This window comes from Borostomias antarcticus (assembly GCF_949987555.1).
Source record: "Borostomias antarcticus genome assembly, chromosome: 3".
Classification (NCBI taxonomy): Eukaryota; Metazoa; Chordata; class Actinopteri; order Stomiiformes; family Stomiidae; genus Borostomias; species Borostomias antarcticus.
The window spans coordinates 27,818,058-27,841,271 of record NC_140236.1 but is presented as its reverse complement, the minus strand read 5'-3'; the positions used below and the strand labels follow the sequence as shown (position 1 = coordinate 27,841,271).

The window sequence follows — 23,214 nt, the reverse complement described above, 5'->3', positions numbered from 1 at the left end:
AGCACAGACGCACGAACATTTCCATTTATGGTACTTCTTCAGGTCATGTCAGGCAAACAGGCTATAAAATATGTGACTGAAAATCAGTGTCCCTTTCAGCCCATTATATCACCATTTGTATAGAGTTGCATCATATTACTCACCCCTATAGAGACCACGATTGGCCCTTTTATGATCCACCAATAGGGAGAGTTCCCATTGATGTCCCAGCACCTATAAAACAAGAGGATTATGGGTGACCAAACAATAACATTGACATTGACTTCACTGGTCAAGATGGAGCAAGATGAAGCTACAGAGCTTTAGTCACATTCCATGTTTTTCTATAGAATCACCTCATGTACAGTAGGCCACTGAGGAGGACTGCAAACAGTTTCCTCTTAGAGATTAGCTGACCAGACTATAACTGAGATGAACTGCGGAAGCTATCGGTTTAATACTCACTCCGTGTCCTCAAAGAAGATCCTGTACCCAATCCACAGGATAATGAAGAGTACTGGTACACCTGCAAATAGATGCTGAGTCAAACATTAACGTTCTTATCAAATGAAAGAAAACCCCATTTATTTCAGTTGAAGGTCAGGAGGCCTAAACTAATTGGCTAAATAGGAGCCACTCAATGGTAATACAGCATTCAAAACAATGAAACAAACAGCAAAATAAATGTGCAAGGCTGTTGTTTTACCTCCAATTTATCTGGAAAGATTAATTATTGATGCTAGATTGATGACTGATGAAGAAGAGATTAACATGCCCACACCCTGCGGGAGTATGCAATTATTTAGCTGCAACCAGCAGCTCTATAGCTCGCTCTGTCGGTTGGTTGGTTTGTTTGTTGGTCGGTTGGTTTGTTGGTCGGTTGGTTTGTTGGTCAGTTGGTTTGTTGGTCCACAAAGCTTTTGCTGGATAACTCAAAAAGTTAAAAAAAAAAAGCTCTAAATTTGCATGCTGCAACCACAAACCATGAATATGCCAGAAAAAAACTACTATGATTCGTCCATAGGTGGCGCTATAGTAAATTCCAAACACAAATTTCCATGCCCTTTGATGAAATTGTATGAAACTTGGTACACTTACAGTATGTATTTCCTCATGGGGAACAAAATAACCCATAAGGTCCGCTATGATGGATTTTTCTGCAGGTTTAACATTTGACAAAACCTGACTGAAGAAAAAAAAACATACACACACCTGTGCCCAACCAGGTCCGGTGCACCACTGTATTAGCGGGCTTCGCATGCACAACTACTCCTACTGAAACTTTTAGCGAGCAGACTGTGGGTTCAGCAAAGTCTGTGCCCTGTGGGGCTCCGCTCCACTCATAAAACTAAGGTTTAACGCAACCATCGTTCTATTTCGTGGAGCTCCGCCCCACAGAGCTAGCTCCTATTGGCATAAGCGGAGCTACTCGACCGCACCATACACTCTTACTGAACCCATAACAAAACTGGCCAGCCAGGACACAAGCCAGCGCTCCAAGGTGAGCTCATACCAGAGTTGGCCCACCCAAGCACTGGCCCCACCCGCCACACTCGGTTTAACCCAGCCGAGGGCAAGGAGAGGTACATAAGGGGAGAGCCGGACCAGAAGCGGTTACACCGTTACAGCCCGTCTGAGCCTCTCCCAGCTCCAAAGGGACAGGAGTGGACCGTCACTCACCAGACGGTCCCGCCCTGGAACAACATGTCTAACGCTGACTCCCGCTGGTGGCTGTGTCCATCACAGACGACGCCACAGAGACAGACGACACAGATGAAAGATAATAACGGACAAAAGGAGACGTGACGACCAGGTTGCCGCCGCGAAAATGTCCTCGACAGACACACCATTAAACAGGGCAACCGACGTGGCCACGCCCCTCTTCGAGTCTGCCCGAACAGCCCAAGGCAGAGGGCAACCCGATGATGAAGGGTCAGAGCCTGAGAATAAGATGTTAAATCTTATATTGTCAATTTTGTCTATGAGGAAATTTCGAAATGTTTCACAGGTTTGAGTAGTGGACGTTAGCTACAGCAGCAGTAGAATGATTTAAAATGGGGTTAATTGTGTTGAACAGTATTTTAGGTCTGTAGGCATCAATATTAATTCGTTCAGCATAAGATTGTGCTTTAGCTGACTTAACAGAGATTTGGTCAAGCTTAAACAATGTTGTGCAATGTTGTCTTTTTTCCATTTACGCTCAGTGCTCCTAGAAGCTCATCGATAGTCAGAGCAGGGAGAGTGACTAGGTTAAAGGTTAAAGTCCCAATGATTGTCCCAATGAGTGTGTGAAATGTGTTCTCCGTCCATTTGACCCATCCCCTGGGGGAGCGGTGAGCAGCAGTGGTGCCGTGCTCAGGAATCATTTGGTGATGTAGCCCCCCAATTCCAACCCTTGATGCTGAGTGCCAAGCAGGGAGTCAATGGGTACCATTTTTATAGTCTTTGGTATAACTCGGCCGGGGATCGAACTCCCGACCTCCCAGGCTCAGGGCGGACACACTTACCACAAGGCCACTGAGCTGGTGGTTAGCTCTACAGACTAGCTCTACAGTGTCAATGCAGGATTAGGGAAGTGCATCTGAGACACAAGGCACAGTAAGTGAGAGAGTGAATACTAGTCCTAGAGGAATGGATGGCTGTGGATGAGTTCATAGATCGGATGAGGGAGTGGGAAGGGGACAAAAGAAAGTGGATTCAAACAACCAGAAGATGGTCAGAGACACAAAGGCAGGTTCTCACCCCAGCCTAACAGGCCGAAGCCCCAGAGGCAACGGTGGCTGTGGTGGACGGAGGAGACCAGCAGGGAGTTGAGGTACAGAGCCTCCACCAGGAGCCAGAAGAAGTTAGTCATCACACAGTAGTGACAGAAAACCACAGAGGCCTTACAGGCAGCCTGGAGAGAGAGGAGGAGGGGAGAGGTGAGCTTAGGAAGAATTAAAGAACAAGAGAGAGAAAGGGTGGGGGGGTGACAGAAATAAAGACGAAGAGTGGGAAATAGGAGATAGAGAAAAGAGAAACAGAAGTATGTTCAGAGGCAGCAGACATCTGAAAAGTTGAAAGTTGTTCATTGAAAGGACACAATGAGAGCATCTACCGTCGCAGGCGACTTACAGTGGAGAGGCTGCAGTGGTCAGTATCATCGCTGGCAAACAGAGTGGCATCCTTGATGAACACAGCCACAGCCTTCAGGATGAAGGTGATGAAGAGCTGAATGTGGATGTAGTTCCTGGCACAGCGAAGCCTCCTGTGAAAAAAACAAAACAACAGTACTAGGTCGTAACTGTACACAGAGAAGGAGGATGAGCACTAACAACATAAGTAAGTAAGTAAGTAAACTTTATTTATATAGCGCCTTTCACAGCACGAATGCACAAAGCGCTTCACAATACAAATAACACATAAAAAGGAAGAAAGACATACAAAATGCAATACGACATACAAAATACAAGGCAATTACGACATACAAGATTCGAAAATACACAGAAAAAAGAGGAACTACAAAGTAAGGGGAGATAGAAGATAGAGATACAGCAGGTCAGGTTAGTCAACTGCAAACGGCCACTGAATCGACAGCATACAGAAATTGAATAAGCTTAAGAGAAGAGAGCACATCAGTGTTAGGAAAACCCTTCTCTCGATGGTCCTGGATACTTCACAGAGCTTTCATCTAATAAATCATCTAATAAATCCCACAAAATCACATCTGACATTGTTACATCAACCAGTACATTATGGAATCTGCAAGAGCCAGGGAGCAGGTGCCGTGCATTTCTATGATCATACAAATGTGCCATCAGTTTAAGAATCTTCTGAAAAAAGGTTGAAGATCCTAAGGTGCTCTTTGGAACCCGAAATTATTCTTTCTGCCCTGAAAAGGGTTCTTTCTTTCAGAGGTTTATTCTACCGCTAATCATAATCAGACTTACTGTACGTAGGTTTATGTTTTGGGTAGGTTTACCTATACTGTACAAGGATTTTGCTTCAGTCTGGTAAACATGGGTTCCATGGTGCATGACAATAAACATAGGTGCAGATGTACTAATGTTTGCATGTGCAGTGTAAACGCCTCAGTGCGCAATCAGTGTATGTCTCTGCCGTAATGTACGAGGGGAAAATATAGCGACTTAGCACTGGCGCCTGCGCTATAGAGCAAGCGGTGCTAGAGCAAACGTGTGCTTTTATACTGATGTAAATCGATTTCCAGACCAGACAGATGGGTTCCCGGAAGTCGCCAATGACGTGGGGATTTATTAGACAATAAGCAAATGGGTTACAAAGACAATAGCCTAGCTACAAAACTAGGCAGAATACAGTTTACATTGTTATGGCAGCTACTATACCGTTACAAAGTTGTCGTGGCAGCAGAGTGGGAGACAAAAGCCAGAGGTATGCAGCATGACGAGAGCAGCTGTTGAGCTAGCAAGCTAGAGCTAGAGAACGAAATAGCTTCCTCGCACAGCGCGCAATCGTTGCTCCAGCACGCTGTGCGCATGCGTGCTGGAGCAAGTGAGGAAGCTATTTCGTTTCGAAAGACGTTTCTAAAGATCATATTACAGAGGCATGTGAAAAACCACCACAGGCCTATGCTCTATGTAAGCACATCTAGCGATTCATCAAGACAGATTGATGAAAACAACCGTTTCGCAGCAGAAAAAAGATTTTTAGAAACTGCATTCTAAGTGCCCCGACCACCGACATTACATGGATATACTGGCTCGCGCTGGATTTTAAATTTCTTCTACATGCCTCCGAACTACACCAAAGTGATCTTGGTGAGTCAAACGTCTTATAATATGTCGTAAATAAGGTCCAGGTTGTCAAAAACGAGCATTGTCCTTTAAAGTTCATTTATTTAAAATGAATACATACAACAAGATATTTTCTGACATAATATATTTTGGACTGGGTTGGGTTAGGCTGGGCTGGACTGGGCTGGGTTAGGCTGGGCTGGACTGGGCTGGACTGGGCTGGACTGGACTGGACTGGGCTGGGCTGGGCTGGGCTGGGCTGGGTTAGGCTGGACTGGACTGGGATGGGCTGGGTTAGGCTGGACTGGGCTGGGTTAGGCTGGGCTGGACTGGGAGGGGTTAGGCTGGACTGGGCTGGGTTAGGCTGGACTGGACTGGACTGGACTGGACTGGACTGGACTGGGCTGGGCTGGGCTGGGCTGGGTTAGGCTGGACTGGACTGGGCTGGGTTAGGCTGGACTGGGCTGGGTTAGGCTGGACTGGGATGGGCTGGGTTAGGCTGGACTGGGCTGGGTTAGGCTGGACTGGACTGGGCTGGGCTGGGTTAGGCTGGACTGGGCTGGGTTAGGCTGGACTGGGTTAGGCTGGACTAGGCTGGGTTAGGCTGGACTAGGCTGGGTTAGGCTGGGCTGGGTTAGGCTGGGCTGGGCTGGGTTAGGCTGGACTGGGCTGGGTTAGGTTGGACTGGGCTGGGTTGGGCTGGACTGGACTGGGCTGGAGATTTGCTTTGAAATGTCCCAATGATGTCTGGCATATCAGACAGAATGGCTTACCATTAAATTCTATGAAGAAAAAATGACTCTCCCACTCGGGTAAAAAATGTCCTGTGTTCGTCTTCATATTTTCTTTTCGCTGCACATTTCTTTCCAGCCATTCTTTGGTTGTGTACAGTAGCCTATACTACGTTAGCTTTTGTCGTAAAAGACCCACGCAAAGCAAATTATTTTGTTTACAATTATTTTGTTACCAAGGTGATTTGCTACCTATATGATTGGTTTGAAGTGGTTCTCACGCGACTTCCTCGCGACCTAGCGAAACGAATCATATGATTTTATGACAAATCTGCAATAAACTAAAATGGGCGGGAAGAAATGCACAGCGAAACTAGAGAGAGAGAGAGAGAGAAACGTTCTTATGGAATTTTTTTTTTTTTTAAATTAAAGGATGTAAGAGCCGCAAGCCAACTTTTTTTTAATCAATGGATGGAGGAGGGCACATTGACGGGCAAAGAGCAGCATGCGGCTCGCGAGCCGCGGGTTGGCCATCCCTGTTCTAGACCATCTCTAATGTCTTGTTGAGCAATCCCACACCTGTTGTTTACTGCTTACGGTTTACAGAAAATGTCAGCTGTGTGTGTGGCTATTTATACACTGTGTCTAGGCCTAGCAAAGGTCATCTGAGTGCAATTCAAAGGTGAGTTCTGTCTAAACAGCAAAACTACTTCAATACCCCCACTTTTCATCACCACTTTGCATTTTTGTTGTGGTTATTTTGTTGTTGTTTTCATAACATTTGAGCTAGTTTGGGGGGGGGGGAATAATTATTTGTCAATGTAGTCTAAAATGACATTTGTAGCATCCCCGGAAAAGACAGCCAAGTCCCTGTGTGCCAGACGCTATTTCATTTTACTAACTTCCCGCGGCTCATTGTAGAAAATTTTCCAGGTTGATGTTGCAGAACTTGGCTGAGCAAGGCAAAACTGCCCACCAAAAAGATTTAAAAAGCCGAAGAACAAAAACAGGTAACGTTAGCTTGCTGGACTGATGTCAAATCTTAAAAGACGGTCACGATCACAAGATAACGTTAAACACTAAAAATAGTTAGATTAGCTAGCTTGCACACAGTTTAGCTAGCTCACTTGTATTGTTAGCAAAGGTTATAATGTCAGGTCTGGTGCTGGTGTGCAAACTAAGTGAATTGACATAGGCCAGGGGTGTCAAACTCTGGCCCAGTGTAATTATATTTGGCCCGCGAGGCAATACCAAATGACTACTAGAGCTGGCCCGCCAGTATTCGATTTTGCATGTCTGTACTACTAAGTTATATATTGTATGGTAATAAGCGTTGCTTGTTCCATATTCAATGTTAAAGAAAAACTTGTTTGGGTCCATATTCAAATTTTCATTTGTTCAATGTTGGCCCGCGACTTTGTTCAAGTTAAAAATTTTGGCCCACTGTGTATTTGAGTTTGACACCCCTGACATAGGCTTACTGGATTGCCTGGAAAACCAGAAAGACGGTCTGGTCGCTAACTAGTGCTAGCTTGCACACTGTTTAGCTAACATTATCTTGCTTGAATTGTTAGCCACGGTTATAACGTCAGGTCTTGTTGATCTGCAAGCTAATGTTGTGAATTGAAATAGGCTACTGTTAAGGTAGGATTTGAATTGAGAAGCTGTTTATCTAATTTCAATAACATCACAAAGTATGTTGGGGACTAAAAGTGCCAAACCAGTACAGTACATTATATTAATACCCTGAATGTATTGCTCTCCTTAATGTAGAATGATGAAGTGACAGTACACAGAGAGAGAGGAGGCAGCAGACATGAGCAAGGGACCCAAGAGTTACAGGTAATGGAAATATCAGTCAGCTTAATTTGTAGGATAACCTACAAATACTTGTATATTTCCCACCCTTTCTTTATAGAGAAGCATAAAGATTGTGTCTTCAACAGTTCAGTGTAGCCTATTCATAAGTGTATTGTTCTCCTTAATGGGAATATCAGTCAGCTTAATGTGTAGGATAACTACAATTCCTGCCCCAAAATTCACTCAGCACACAAAAACATTTTCTCCACTCTCTAACTCTGCACCCCCACGTTCAACTATAACTAGGCTCCCATGACTTGCAGTACTACACAGTCTTGCTTTGTCCATAATTAGAATACCTCTGTGTAATTACTTTAAATTACGAGGACTAACAGGCTATCTTAAGGCTGGTCATTGCTGTTGATGGTTTAACACAATGATCGCATCGGCCATGTATTTACAAGTGCATTTTAGGCTATCCCTGAAATCTATTCATTTTATAAAGTCAATTTGTTTACAAAAAAGCACTGAATCATGCCAATTGCCTTTTTTGTCCATATATGTATATGGACAAAAGTATTGGGCCACCTACACACACCTCCCTGGCTTCCTCCGTCCCATTGTTGACCTGCAGTTCTATGTTGCTACCACAAGAGGCAGTGGTCCCAGAACCTGCAGTTCTATGTTGCTACCACAAGAGGCAGATGGACAGCATTTACCGTTTTCAGCCACGGGAGGGCAGCAATAGGCTTAGATAAGCTGAATCCCAAATCGCGCACTTAGGCGAAAGTGCAGAGCACTCGCGGCCTTGTGGCCTTACATGCGCGTTCCCGCTAAGTCCACAAGGGCTCAGGGTAGTCCCAAAACGGAATTACTAGGTCCACAAGTGCGCCACTGCCGCCATTTTGCACACTTTAACCGCACTTACCGAAAGTCCGCAATTTCGCAGACTTAGGAGCAGAAAATACCCACAGCCCATCGCGTCTCATGTGACACAGTGCTTGAGTGCATCCGAGTCATGATCCGAGTGCATCACACATAAATGATGACATTTGCAGATAACACATTTATCTTGAAATCCACATGCTGCAAACATATCCCACCCAACATAATTTTTTAATTATTATTAAATTAAAACAGACGTCAATCGGTCAATTTGCAGAGCCGAGCGGAGAGCTGAGGGGAGCGTCAGAGCAGCCTCTGCGTCGGAGGGACGCGGCAGCCAATGAAAACGAAGTGGGAGGGGCATTGAGCTAAACTGGCTTGGGAATCGTTGGCACGCCGCTGGAAGTGCTGTCCCATTTAATTCACGGCCCTGCACCCTCTGGCCCTTCCAGCTGACGTCAATTAAGTGCTCAGGCCGCAAGTGCAAGTGGCCGCAAGGGTGGTTTGCGCACTCAGATTGGGATTCAGCTATAGACTGTGTTCCTTGTTCAGTTTCAGCAATAGAGGCAAATAGACTGCATTTACCGTTTTCGACCACGGGAGGGGAGCAACAGGCTTAGATAGACTGTGTTCCTTGTTCAGTTTCAGCAATTCAGTGGCCCAATCCCAAACCACCCCCTACCCACTCCCACTCCACCACCGAGTGTCCCTCCAAATGAAGTGTCACTCGCAGCTGTGGAGGGCACTCTCAATCGAGGGGGAGGGTATATAAATGGAAAGCCAAATGTGGGATGGACTCCCTACTCCACCGGAACCGACCGGGACAGGGCCGTCAACATGGCGTGTTTAGGTGATTTATGGGAAAAATGTTTAGGATTTATAATACAAATATAAATCACTATAATTAAATCCATGTATTATGAGAAATGGTCAAAAGTCCAAACGGAAATATGTTTTTTCAAATGAACTCTAACTAAATGAATACTATAACACTGTCCCGAGACAAATACATAAATCAATTAATAACTTACTCCTATGCCTCTTTGGCAGCATTCCTTCTTTTGTGAAGATCCATTTGCATATCGCAGCCTAATGGAAAGGAATATATGATGTAGGCTACATTTGACGTAGACCTAGGCCTATTTAGATTTATTTTATGTCGGCTATGAATACAGGCTTTAAGAGTTTGCTACAAGTCAAGTTTTATAGGGATAAAGTGATGTTCTCCTATTTTTGTCTTCGATTTTGTTTGAGGCAATGAAATCAGTGTGAGGAAAACAAATGTTTGAGTGCTGTAAAATAATCTGCAATAATTGACAGTGTAGGAAGATGGAACGTTATTTATATGCGGTTTCCTGTGGCATCTCTTTGACACGTGCACTTCCTGCTTCGGCTATCGGGAGCTTGCACCGATGCAGGCTTGCTATTTAAGGGGTTGACAGCCCACTCGCACTCCGCGCTAATTGGTTTGGGACGGCCCTTAACATGGCGAAGCTCGGCGTGAACGCGCAAACGGAGGGGGAGTGGATAGGGCGAGGGCTTAGGGGGTGGTTTGAGATTGGGCCAGTGAGTATTTGAGTTAGGCTATTTAGTTTATTATAGTATAGACCCAATATGACGCGAGGGGGCGGAGTCTTGCCACAACGCCACTGTCCATGCCACGGACTCCACAAATCAGCCCCTGAGAGGGCTAAAGAAACACGGTCTTCACTGGTGGGGGCAGGTGGGTAGGCCAGAGAGGGCTCCACTGCCCCCGACCCAATATGATGCAAGGGGGCGGAGTCTCGCCACCACGCCACGGACCCCACAACTCAGCCCTTTAGTGGGCTAGAGACACAGGGTCTTCACTGGTGGGGGCAGGTGGGTGGCCCGGAGAGAGGTGCACTGTCCACGACCAGCTCTGACCCGAGGGGGCGGAGTCTCGCCATCACACCACTATCCACACCACGGATGCCATAACTTAGCCCCTGAGTGGGCTAGAGACACACTTGTCTTCACCGATGGGGGCAGGTGGGTAGCCCAAAGAGGGGTCCACAGCCCCCGACCCAATATGAGACGAGGGGGCGGAGTCTTGCCACCACGCCACTGTCCACATGACGGACCCCACAACTCAGCCCCTGAGTGGGCTAGAGACACACTTGTCTTCACCGGTGGGGGCAGGTGGGTAGCCCAGAGAGGGCTCCACTGCCCCCAAACCAATATGACACAAGGGGGCTGAGTCTCGCCACCACGCCACAGACCCCACGGCCAATGGCCAACTATTTCAGTGGCATGATACTAGCTTCCGTCCTACCATTCCTGAACAGAAACAAGCCAGCCACGCACATAAGCCAGGCTTGACCTGGCCTGGTTTTCATATTGGGTTCTTTTTTTTATGGGGGAAACCCTTGCGAACACTTGGAGAACATGCAAACTACGCACAGAAAGGCCTTCTTGCTGTGAGGCGAAAGTACTAGGTACTGCGCCACCGTGCCGCATTGTGAGCGATTTTGTGGTTCAGTGTCTTGCTCAAGGACACTTTGGCACACTGGGGAAGCTGGGATCGAACCGGGGACCTTGCAATCCTCAGCCAGCCGCTCTACCTCCTGAGCTATGTGCCGCCCAAACCATTGTCATTAAGCTCCCGGCGCAGAGTTTTTGTGCTGATGTTAATGCCAGAGGTTTGGAACGCTGCAGTTATTGAGTCAGCAGAGCGTTGGTGGTTTTTATGCACTATGCACCCCAGCTCTGTAACTTTATGTGGTCTGAGTTGCTGTGGTTCCTAAAAGCACTTTGCAGTAATACCACTTATAGTTGATAGTAGAATATCTAGGAGGAAATACATTTCACCAACTAACTTGTTGCAACAGTGGCATCCTATTACAGTACCATACTGGAATTCAGTGAGCTCTTTAGAACGAACCATTCTTTCACAAATGTTTGTAGAGGCAGAGTGCATGGCTAGGTGCTTGATTTCATACATCTGTGGCAATGGGACTGAATGAAACACACAAATTCAATGATTAAGAGGTGTGTCCAATACTTTTGTCCATATAGTGTATACAAACAATACAAAATGCAATACAATCTACAAAAATATACAAAATACAACAATGTCAGTGGGAGTCTTGTGTATCACCTGTAGTTAGGGATACTATTTTCTTCCCCTTTTCGGTTGAGCCCGTGCCACTGTTATCCCTGTACCTGTTGTATGTCAGTGCGTTGGAACTATTGTGTCCTATGATGGGGAGGTGACAGGCCACATGGGGAAGAACTTCCGGGTGGTAGGTAACCCGCGGAAAGGACGAAATGTTTGAAAGCCCAGCTGAGACAATCAACGAGGGAAGGTGCTTGGGGCAAGGAGTGTTTTAGTCGCGAGCGCGAGAGAGACTGGCTGCCCAGACAGTCACCGCCTGGTCCCGTTCGGCTGGTTGCCGATTACCCTGAACTACCAAGGATACCAAGGCTACTGTGGGAAAAGCCACAGTGATTGTGCTGGTCGAGCCAGGAGGACTAGCCCACGCCACCGGAATCGACCTACGTTGCAGCTGGTCGTGTAAGGGCTACGTTTGTGGGCTTTCTTCATCTCTTCTCTCTTTCCTGTGAGCTGCCATATTAGATTAGGACTAAGGGCAATCCTAACAATTGGGGGCAATCGTCTATGCGGATTTGAAACTAGACAACGAGTTGACAAGTCTATTAACGTTACTAGATAGAAACTAGCCTTTAGCTAGCTAACTACGCGCTAAAGCAAATGTTGTCGGGTTGCGGGGGGCTGTTAACCTTACGTTGGCTTGAAATGAGGAAACATTACGTTTTCACCCGCAAATAGGGGCCTGAAACAATATGTGGTTTGTGTGACAAAATGGTGATGAGTTTAGGCTGAGTAGGAGCATGGTACGTTATAGTGTAGGATAGATAGGCTTATGAAACAGTGTGGTATTGCGGTGTTCTCTGTAAAACGGACGGGTGTGTGTAATGTGGGCTACTTGGCTACAGTGTTTGGCTGCTGTGACAAGATACACAGGTAGTAGCTAATGATGTGTTTACTAGTTAAGCTGTCTCGTATACCTGTTTGATTCCTATTGAAAATAAAAAGATAAAATGGAGAGTTTTAAGCCGGATGAGTTTTTGGCAACGGAGGTGACGGTAATTCGGCTAAATGGGTTAGACAATGCTAAGTTGTGGCAGTTGATGGAGTATTGTGGACTGGCGCTCCCGCGGGATGCGAAGAAACATGAGCTGAAACAAACCATTTTACTTAGCTGTAGTGAGGAGGCACAACAAAGGGAGGAAGCAAAGCAGGAATGAGTGAGAGAGAAGGAGGAGAGGGAACAGGAGAGAGTGTTGGAGAGAGAGAAATTGGCCGTGGAAAAGGCCAGGGTTGACATAGATAGAAGAGCCCAGGAAATTAAACATCGTTTTGACATCACTAAATCTCTCCCTCTGGTTCCGAAGTTCGACCCAGCGCGGGTTGAGTCTTTTTTTGAGATCTATGAAAAGACGGCAACACAGCGAGATTGGCCAGAAGAATCCTGGGTAACGCTCATCTCAGGTAACCTGACAGGTAAAGCGCAAGAAGCATATGTCGCGGTGGAACTAGTGGATAGTGATAATTATAACTTCGTTAAAAATCCTATACTTAAAGCATAAACTCGTCCCAGAGGCCTATAGACAACAGTTTAGGTCTGACCGAGCCTCCACAGGACAATCCTATATAGACTTTACACGACCACAGCAAGCAGCATTTGTTAAATGACTCAGAGCAAGCGAAGTATATAACTTCAAAGACTTACAAGAACTAATGCTGCTAGAACAGTTTAAGCTGAGTCTACCCAAAACTATCCAAGTGCACTTAAATGATTTAGGTGTGTCCGCTGAAATAGCAGATAACTATGTGCTGGTGCACAAAGAAGAGCGGCGTGATAAGCCTGAGTGGCGTGATCAATCGAGCCAGGGCAGAAGGACATGGGAGGAAAGACGCCAAGGTGAGAAGAGGGAGGATGGCTGGCGGCCCTCAGCACAGGAGGATGACCGGGGGGGGGGGGACGTCCACCTGCTGGTCGTGGCAGTGGGGGGCGTTCCCGGTGGTCTCCCGCCCTCCCATTTGCTGAGATTATTTGTCACAACTGTGGAAAACCAGGCCATGTAAAGTCTCTCTGTCCCACCTATCAAAGAAAGGACACACCACATACTGAAACCACTCACCCAATGGTCTGTATGTCTGTGATTCCAACTCAAAAGCTTGAAACAGAAGAGAGTAGTGGGGTGGAACAGTTTAAAGGGTTAGTGTCAGATGGAGCAGTGGCGGTTGAGGAAACAGGGGTCGAGGTTCCATTGGTGGTTATTCGTGACACATGTTCTCGAACCTCTATTCTGGTGGAGGGCACCATTGACCTTCCTCAGTCGGCTAACACTGGAAATTTTGTGTCTGTTCTGGGTTTTGGTGGCGTACCCTGTTCCCTACCGTTGTATAGTGTGTTTTTGCGGACTCATCTTTTTGTAGGCTTTGCTACGGTTGGAGTGGCGAAGGGACTGCCAATAAAGGGCGTTAATTTCCTGTTAGGAAATGACCTAGCCGGAACTAGGGTACTGGTAACCCCTCATTTGTCCCCCACACCCTGTGAGGTAGAAGAAACCAAAACCCTAGCGGAGAGGTACCCAGCTGCTTTCCCCATATGTGTTGTTACCCACTCTCAAGCAAAAGTTGGTGCCAAAATCCCTGATGTGGCAGATAGGGTAGCAGTTGGCACAAAGGACCCAGTTGAGTTGTCAGAAACGGTGTTTGCAGAGTGGTGTGGCATAAAGGAGCTTCGCGTGCTGAGCAAAGACACATTAATTAGTGAGCAGAAACGGGACCCTAGTCAGAACCTCCTCTGGGAAGAGGCAGCGACATGGGAGGAGACTAAGGATCTAGCAGAGGGTTTCTATATACGGGATGGGGTGCTTATGCAGAAGTGGAGGCCACCTGAACGCCCGGTGACTGATGAGTGGTCCATTTATGAGCAAATAGTGCTTCCCCAGGGATATCGTGAGGAGGTGTTGCGCCTAGCACATGAGACCCTGCTAGCTGGCCACTTAGGATTAGGAAGACCATGGAGAAAGTGGGGCGCCATTTCTTCTGGACTAAGCACCGTCATGATGTAGGGATGTTCTGTAGGTCATGTCATGTGTAGTAGGGAGCACTGCTCCCAGGTAATTGCAGCACAGATAGCCACTCCCCCAGGAAGTTCATATATGGGCTGAGTGCAGCATTGGTAGAAACCCCGCCCCCTGTACCAATTTCCCTTGGCCCAATTGGAGGAGCCCACAGGTGCCTATAAATAGAGGGTAATGGGTAGCCTTGTGTAGCCTCCACCTGGTTAGGACCTCTCCCCAGCACCAGTGTTCGCTGCGTTGATGGTAGGTAGGTAGGTAGGTAGGTAGGTAGGTAGGTAGGTAGGTAGGTAGGTAGGTAGGTAGGTAGGTAGGTAGGTAGGTAGGTAGGTAGGTAGGTAGGTAGGTAGGTAGGTAGGTAGGTAGGTAGGTAGGTAGGTAGGTAGGTAGGTAGGTAGGTAGGTAGGTAGGTAGGTAGGTAGGTAGGTAGGTAGGTAGGTAGGTAGGTAGGTAGGTAGGTAGGTAGGTAGGTAGGTAGGTAGGTAGGTAGGTAGGTAGGTAGGTAGGTAGGTAGGTAGGTAGGTATAGCTATAGCTATAGCTATAGCTATAGATTACAGGACATTTTTATGTTTTCTGAGTTTGTTTTCTTTGCTAATGTTTGCCCACTGTGCTCTCTCTGTACTGTAGCTCCTCTCTGACCCCCCTCATGGGATTTCCTGTATGACTGATTGCCGCCACTCCACTGTGGGTAATTACATCTGGTCAAATTGAGAGTTATGTTGGTGGGGCAGCTGAGGTGGTTTTAACTTTGTATGTTTTTATGTCTTTCACCAGTGTGTCTGCCAGTGTCAGCTTTTGGTGCCCTGGCTTTGCTGGTACTGTTTGGTAGCCATCCAACACTACTGCCAAGTGGTCTCAGGCTGGCTGCTGTTTTGCCTATACTGGTTTCGGTTTTATCAAATTAGTTATTCATTTTTTGTTAACTAACTGGCATTTATTTCTTAGAGGGCCTCCCCTGTGAACCCCCCCAGGCCACAGTAGAGTGGAGCGTCACCAGTCGGTGGGTTAGTCAGTTTTCCCCTCCCGCACTGCACTGCATGTTTACACCCCATTTTGCTGTGGTTGAAGTAAGGTTGCCGTGGCTTGCTGTTCCTACACTAGTGTGTGTGAAGTATTGCACCCCCTGGGCTCAGCCCTCTTAGTCTACCCCCGACATTGGTGGCTCACCCTCTACTAGGCTCGCCAAACCCCCCTAGCCCTCAGGTGTTCAGGCCTGTTAGTAGTTTTATTGTAATATTAATAAAGTTGTTCCCTTTTTATTTATAAATTGTAATAAATACGTATGTTACCCTGATTTTAGGAGTTAGTTCTTTTCCACATTTCCAGCTGTAAATAAACTTGTGCTCTTTGTTGGAAACGCGTCTCTGGCTGTCAATGGTTGAACTTGTGTCACTGTAGTCCCGAGGACCTCACCTCGTGTATAAAAAAGGTGGCGTTGTCGAGCTTATCACCTGGTTACACATGCATGTCAGGTAGTGGAAAAGCTAAACCAGAATGTCCCAGCAGCACCCCTCTGCCCAGTCCCAGTGGTAGAAGAGCCTTTCTCAAAAGTGATAATAGACTGTGTTGGCCCTCTGCCCAAGACAAAGAAAGGAAATGAGTATTTGCTGACAATAATTGATTTCACTACCCGGTTCCCTGAGGCAGTTGCTCTGCGTAATATTAAAGCTAAGACCATAATAGAGGCGTTGGTTGGGTTCTTCACCCGGTTTGACTTACCAAAACAAGTGCAACATGACCAAGGTACTAATTTTATGTCTGGAGTCTTCCAGGAAGTGATGTGTGAGCTTGGGATCTCTCAGGTAGTTGCGTCCGCCTATCATCCGCAATCCCAGGGGGCGTTAGAGCGTGCCCACCAGACGTTAAAACCAAGGTTAAGATCTATAGTGAACAGTCGAAGGGTGATTGGGATAGTGCACTGCCCTTCCTGCTCTTTGCATTGCGGGACTCTAGAAATGAGTCCACAGGATTCACTCCATTTGAGTTGGTTTTTGGCCATGAGGTTAGGGGACCCCTCCATTTGTTTAAAGAGCAATTGGTACAGCCAAACCCAGGAAGGACGATGTTGCAATATGTGTCAGATTTCAAGGATCGGTTATGCGAGTGCGAGTTTGGAAAGGGACAGGTAACCTACCGGGGACACCTGGTGGGGCAAGGAAAGCTGATGCCTCGGTGGGCGAAGGTAGAGGCTATCCTGAGCCTGCCGCAGCCTAAAAATAGGCGCGAGGTGCTAAGGGTGCTGGGAATGTGCGGGTTCTATCGGCGTTTCGTTCCAAATTTCGCTGCGGCAACAGAGCCTTTGACTAATCTACTGAAAAAGGGCGTGCTTTGTCTGGTCAGAGTGGTGCGAACAGGCGTTCTCAGGAGTCAAAGCCATCCTGGCAAGCGAGCCCGTGTTGCGGGCGCCCAACTTTGATGTCCCGTTTAATCTAGCGGTGGATGCCTGTGACATAGGAGGCAGTGCTTCTGCAGGAGGATGACAATGGCCTTGCTAGACCTGTGGCGTACTTCTCAAAGAAGTTGAATGTGCATCAGAGAAGATATGCAACCGTAGAGAAGGAGGCGTTAAGTCTGGTTCTATGGCCATGAAACATTTCGAGGTGTATGTGTCCCATGGAGGCCAAGAGATAGAGATCTATACAGATCATAATGCTCTGGTTTTTCTGGCTCGTTTCCAAGCAGCCAACCATCGGGTGTTTAGGTGGGCATTGGTGCTACAGCCCTACAATTTAGTGGAGCGAACTGCCTCCTGCCTGAGGCGAGTGGTTCAAAGAGTTTGTAACCAGGTGGGAGGGTTCAGTCACAATCTTTCTTGCCCACTTCAGGGCCCTGGAGGCGTGCAGGTCCTGGAGGGATGGCAGGTTGCAGCCAATCACCCTCTCAGCAGAGGAGATAACGCGCTGCAGTCTGCTCTTGTCCTTTGCAGTGGCAGCAGAATACCAGATGGTGATGGAGGAGGTGAGGATGGACTCGATGATGGCGGTTTTGTGTAGACATACAGTAAAAAAAAAAACATTTGTGCTTTAAATCACTACTCACACATCTCAGTCCAAATATCAGGGACTATATGCCCAATTATGTGATCTGAGAAAGAAGTGTAAAAAGCATATAATGACCTTTGCTTTACAGTCACTCATTAAAAAGCCCAATTCATTTTAGTGAATTTGGCAAGGGAAGGGAAAGTGCAACAGCCTGTGTCCTTTTCAGAGTCTGTGTTTCATTGGATTATTCCACTAAAGATGTCTGGAGGATGAGAGCATGCAGGATGCTATCTCAACAAGACCGTCTGAATCCAAAACAGGTTAATGTTAGCTGGGACAAATTGAGTCTCTCTTTGTGTAGCTAAAAGGGTCCTGCTCATTGTATTTTTTGTTTCTACAAACGTAAGCCTGGTGTATTGTGTGTTGTGGAGTATCAGTGTTGAAATGTAAAACGATCAGTGATTTGATGAACACGAGAGGAATATTTTTAAATGGACCCTGACGAATTGTATTGCATCTCAAACTATCTCTCTTCCATGTTCTACAGAAGGCATTTCTTTGCCAACCATTCTACTTCTTGACCAGTTGGAAAAGATCAGGTCATTTCCCTCACCTGAAGAGCAACAGGGTTACCACGGCGATGGTCAGAAAGACCAGGGATGTTCCATAGCCGATGGTGTAGATCAGCTTCACTGTAGCAAAGTACGACTCCTGCGGTTCAGAGAGAAGAGACACTGTTTAAAAGTCAGCTTAATCCTATTATCATTCTCACCCCAAACTACCTTGCCAAAATAACCAATGGTGTCTTCTTCGACATGAATAAGCTTTTAGCTGTGCGATGATTATGAGACACCCAGCCTAAATAGCATTCACCCGTCCAGGACGTGTCTATGCGTTTCGCAACCCAGTTTAGCGATAGCACAATTGAGTTTAGGGTTAAGGAAGACCCTAACCTTAACCCCAACCCCAACCCCAACCCCAACCCTAACCCTAATCCTAACCCTAACCCTAACCCTAACCCTAACCCTAACCCTAAACCTGACCCTCACCCTCACCCTCACCCTCACCCTCACCCTAACCCTTGCGAAAAGTAATCTCGCATCCAGGACTGTGACAAACAATAAAGTTAATATCATTTGGCAGGCTAGATGTGGCAATTTCACCTCCACAGTATACGTTGAAATGAGACGGAATTATTAGACAAGGTGAATTTTTTTCCAGACTTTTTTCAAACTCCATCCATCCATCTTCATCCGCTTATCCGGGGTCGGGTCGCGGAGGCAGCAGCTCCAGCAGGGGGCCCCAGACATCCCTTTCCCTAGCAGCATCAACCAGCTCTGCCTGGGGAATCTTTAGCCGCTTACAGGCCAGTGCGGAGATGTAGTCCCGCCTTCTAGTCCTGGGTGTACCCCGCGGCCTCCTCCCAGCCGGACACGCCTGGAACACCTCCCTAGGGAGGCGCCCAGGAGGCATCCTCACTAGATGCCCGAACCACCTCAACTGGCTCCTTTCGACGCAAAGGAGCAGCGGCTCTACTCCGAGTCTCTCCCGGATGACTGAACTTCTCACCCAATCTCTCAGGGAGACCCCAGCCACCCTCCGGAGAAAACTCATTTCGGCCGCTTGTATCCCTGATCTCGTTCTTTCGGTCATGACCCATCCTTCATGACCATAGGTGAGGGTGGGGACGAAGATAGACCGGTAGATCGAGAGCTTTGCCTTTTGGCTCAGCTCTCTTTTCGTCACAACAGTGCGGTAAAGCGACTGCAGAACCGCACCAGCTACTCCGATTCTCCGGCCAAACTCCCACCCATGGTTCCCTCACTCGTGAACAAGACCCCCAGATACTTGAACTCCTTCACTTGGGGTAAGGACTCACTTCCTACTCGGAGCGGACAGGCCACCGGTTTCCTGCTGAGAACCATGGCCTCACATTTAGAAGTGCTGATTCTCATCCCAGCCGCTTCACACTCAGTTGCAAACCTATCCAGAGAGTGCTGGAGGTCGCAGGCAGTTGATGCAATCAAGTCCACATCATCTGCAAATAGCAGCGACGTGATCCCCAGCTCACCGAACTGCAAACCGACCTCCCCACGGCTACGCCTCGATATCCTGTCCATGAAAATCACAAACAGGATTGGTGACAAAGCGCAGCCCTGGCGGAGGCCAACCCCCACCGGAAAGGAAGACGACTTACTGCCGAGGACCCGGACACAGCTCTCGCTCTGGGTGTACAGGGATTGGATGGCCCTAAGTAGGGACCCCCTCACCCCATACTCCCGCATAACCCTTCACAAGACCTCTCGAGGGACCCGGTCGTAAGCCTTCTCCAAGTCCACAAAACACATGTAGACAGGTTGGGCAAACTCCCAAGCCCCCTCCAAGATCCTTGCGAGAGTGAAGAGCTGGTCGGTACTTCCAGCTTGGATGGTCCCCCGCTTTCCCTTCCTGAGGTGTCTGATGGTCTTCCAGAAACACTTTGGTGCCGACCGAAAGTCCTTCTCCATGGTTTCTCTGAACTCCTCCCACACCCGCTGCTTTGCCTTGGTCACGGCCGAAGCCGCAGCCCTCCAGGCCAGTCGATACCCTGCAACTGCTTCTGGGGTCTCCCGGGCTAACATATCCCGGAAGGCCTCCTTCTTCAGTCGGACGGCTTCCCTGACCACCGCTGTCCACCACGGTGTCCGAGGGTTACCGCCCCTTGAGGTACCTATGGCCCTCAGGCCACAGCTCCCAGCCGCAGCTTCAGCAATGGAGGCTTTGAACACCGACCACTCATGCTCGATGTCCCCAACCTCCACAGGGATGCCTGAGAAGCTCCGCCGGAGGTGGCAATTGAAATCTCTCCGGACAGGCTCTTCCTCCAGACGTTCCCAGTTCACCACACGCTTGGGTTTTCCAGGTCTGTCCAGAAGCTTCCCCCGCCATCGAAACCAACTCACCACCAGATGGTGATCAGTGGACAGCTCTGCCCCTCTCTTTACCCAAATGTCCAAAACGCATGGCCTCAGATCAGATGATACGATAACGAAATCGATCATCGACCTTCGGCCTAAGGTGTTCTGATGCCAGGTGTACTTGTGGGCATCCTTGTGTTCGAACATGGTGTTTGTTATGGACAGACCGTGACTAGCACAGAAGTCCAACAACAAAACACCACTCGGGTTCAGATCGTGGTGGCCATGCCTCCCAATCACGCCCCTCCAAGTTTCTCCATCATTGCCTACGTGTGCATTGAAGTCCCCCAGTAGGACAGTGGAGTCCCCTGCAGGAGCCCCCAAAAGGACTCCACTCAGGGTCTGCAGGAAGGCCGAGTACTCTGAACTGCTGTTCGGTGCATAAGCACAAACCACAGTCAGAGTCCCCCCCCCCCACAGTCCTAAGGCGCAGGGAGGCGACCCTCTCATCCACTGGGGTGAACTCCAGCACAGAGGCGCTCAGCTGGGGGCTAGCTAGTATAGCCACACCTGCCTTACGCCTCATACCGTGAGCAACTCCGGAGAAGAACAGGGTCCAACCCCTATCCAGGAGTTTGGTTCCGGTGCCGGTGCTATGCGTGGAGGTTAGCCCCACCAGGTGTAATTGGTATCGCTCCAACTCCCTCACAAGCTCCGGCTCATTCCCCCCCAGCGAGGTCACGTTCCATGTCCCCAGAGCCAGCCTTTGCCGCCCGGGTCCGGTCCGTCGGTGCCCCCCGCCTTCACCGCCACCTAGTTGGCAGCGCACCCGACCCCGACAATTCCTCCCGCGGGTGGTGGGTCCACGGGACGATGAAGGAGGAGATGGTGCTTCCACGTTGCTTATTCGGGCTGGGCCCGGCCGGGCTCCTTGGTAAGCCTGGCCACCAGGCGCTCGCAGGCGGGCCCTTCGTCTGGGCCTGGCTCCAGACGAGGGCCCCGGGCTTCCTCCGGGACGGGTCTCTCTTCCTTTTGGTTGTTTCGTCATCGGGATTTTTACCTGTAACCCCAGGTAGGGGGGCTAGGGGGTACTACCACTTGCCCAAGGTGGACCCCCAGACTAGTGGAGGGAAGGAGGCGTCTTACTTCTCCATTCTAGTTTTGCAACTAGCCACTGCCACACAGTTTTTCAAACTCCGAAACTAAACTAATATTTTCACTGATGTTGAGAGGATTGCATGAATAAACTCCCATGGACATGTAGGCTAATAAACTTTCTTTAATCAATAATTCTTTAATCATCATGCCGCATGTACTGTCGTTACTGCACTTGGTTAACAAGCGGTATGACTTTGAAAAAAACACTGTATCCACAAGTGGATGATATTCAGGTGGGCTTTTGCAATCATGTCTCCAGTTCTCATTCCCTCTGATCTGGAATCAGCTTTCCACTTTAAACCCCCTCTCATGTGTTCCGCTCATCCCTCCCCCTGACCCCCCTCTCACCTCAGGAATGGTATCATCCACGCTGCAGGCTATGTGGTATGGAGGGAAAGGGAGGGACCATCCTCCGCTGGTACAGTTTCGATTCACTGACCCTGTCGAGGTAAAAGACAAGAGGTCAGTATGTCAACAGACAAGTGACCATGTGAGCAGAGGGTCAAAAAAAAGTGAGCAATCATTTTGTTGACATTTTGAATGAGAGTCTTGTAAGTTTCTTGTTCCCTACTATCATCATCTCCACCACTATAAATCCACCCAATGTGACACATTTAGCAGCACCTGTGATATTCCCAAAGAGGGAGAAGACTGCAGGACAGGCAGCATGGACCGTCTCCCCAAACACAGCACTGGGCCAGCACACCACGAAGTCCCAAAATGGGGGACAATCTGAGTGAAGGAGGGAGGGAGGGAGAGACCGAGAGAGAGAAAGAGAGAGAGAAAAAGACAGAAAGTGGAATTGCCGTAGATTACGGCCATAAAATAGAATACCATTCTGATATTGTACCGTAAAATCAGAACCCCAACACTCACTCCATTCGTAGCTATTTTCAAGACGATGAATCTGGTGTTGAATCAGTATCTTTGTCTTACGCCTAAGCATCTTGTTCCTTCTCTTGATGCATGGCAATGATAGCTACCATATATTAATGCACATAACTTCTCTCCCTGGACATTCACACTCTTCCTCAGAATCTAGCCTAACTAATGATTCTCTGTAAACCGTTTATTCAATCCCAGACATTCATACTTTGTGTGAACATATATCATAATGATTGGATCTTGACTACAATCCATGAGCTGAAACTCTGGAGTAGGAGAATATAATAGCCAATTCTCAAGAGGACACAGCACAACTACCTTGGGAAGTGATGTTGCTGGAGTCTTCAATGTCTTGCAGACAACGATGCTCCTCTTTCTCCAGCTGAAAAATGTACTCACACTCTGGGTGCAGACTCGACGAAGCCTGGAGAGGAAGAGAGGGTGAGATAAAGAGAGAGAAAGAGGAGGGAGAGAATAGAGTTGAAAACATCAAACAATCAGAAAGGCAGGAGAGTTCCCTCAAGTACCCCTCTAGCAACCTACCTGGCTACGAAGCAAGGAAATAAAGTTTTAATGGCTCAATAGTCTGCTCAGACTGTTTTAATGGCATATTGAACAGATACTGTTAGCTCGTTGTGAAATAAATAACAATGTCACAGTGGAGGGGTCGGATGCGCCTTCCCCAAAAAAGAGACTCTTACTGTGTTGCTAAACCAAAAAACATATAACTTAGGGAAACACCATCCGATGATGTGCAGGTCGCACTCACCAACTTTGAAAAAATGGAACAGGGACAGTGTGTCAATTTCACTATTACTATCACTGGGTGATAATGGATACTGATAACTGGGTGATGCTGTTCATTTGCTTCCCTCTGGAATATGTAGGGATGTATGCCCACCTCCCTTGTTCTCTGTAAAGCGCATTGTGTTGCCTCTGTGTATGACATGCACTATACACATAAAGCTTTGATTGATTGATTGATTGATTGATTGATTGATTGATTGATT

General features: G+C 47.8%; 1 protein-coding gene across 1 annotated transcript in view; it reads right to left on the bottom strand.

The window, feature by feature from the left end:
- The window catches only part of ghrhrl (growth hormone releasing hormone receptor, like), a gene marked incomplete at both ends in the record, with an annotated part of 29,012 nt that extends 6,318 nt beyond the window's left edge, over positions 1-22,694 (bottom strand). The window contains 8 exons of the mRNA XM_084436100.1: positions 144-213; positions 445-505; positions 2,722-2,875; positions 3,094-3,226; positions 17,878-17,975; positions 21,668-21,759; positions 21,944-22,051; positions 22,523-22,694. Coding sequence (XP_084292226.1) covers positions 144-213; positions 445-505; positions 2,722-2,875; positions 3,094-3,226; positions 17,878-17,975; positions 21,668-21,759; positions 21,944-22,051; positions 22,523-22,694 — 888 coding nt within the window. The remainder of the gene's footprint in view (positions 1-143; positions 214-444; positions 506-2,721; positions 2,876-3,093; positions 3,227-17,877; positions 17,976-21,667; positions 21,760-21,943; positions 22,052-22,522) is intronic.
- Positions 22,695-23,214: the final 520 nt, after the last annotated feature.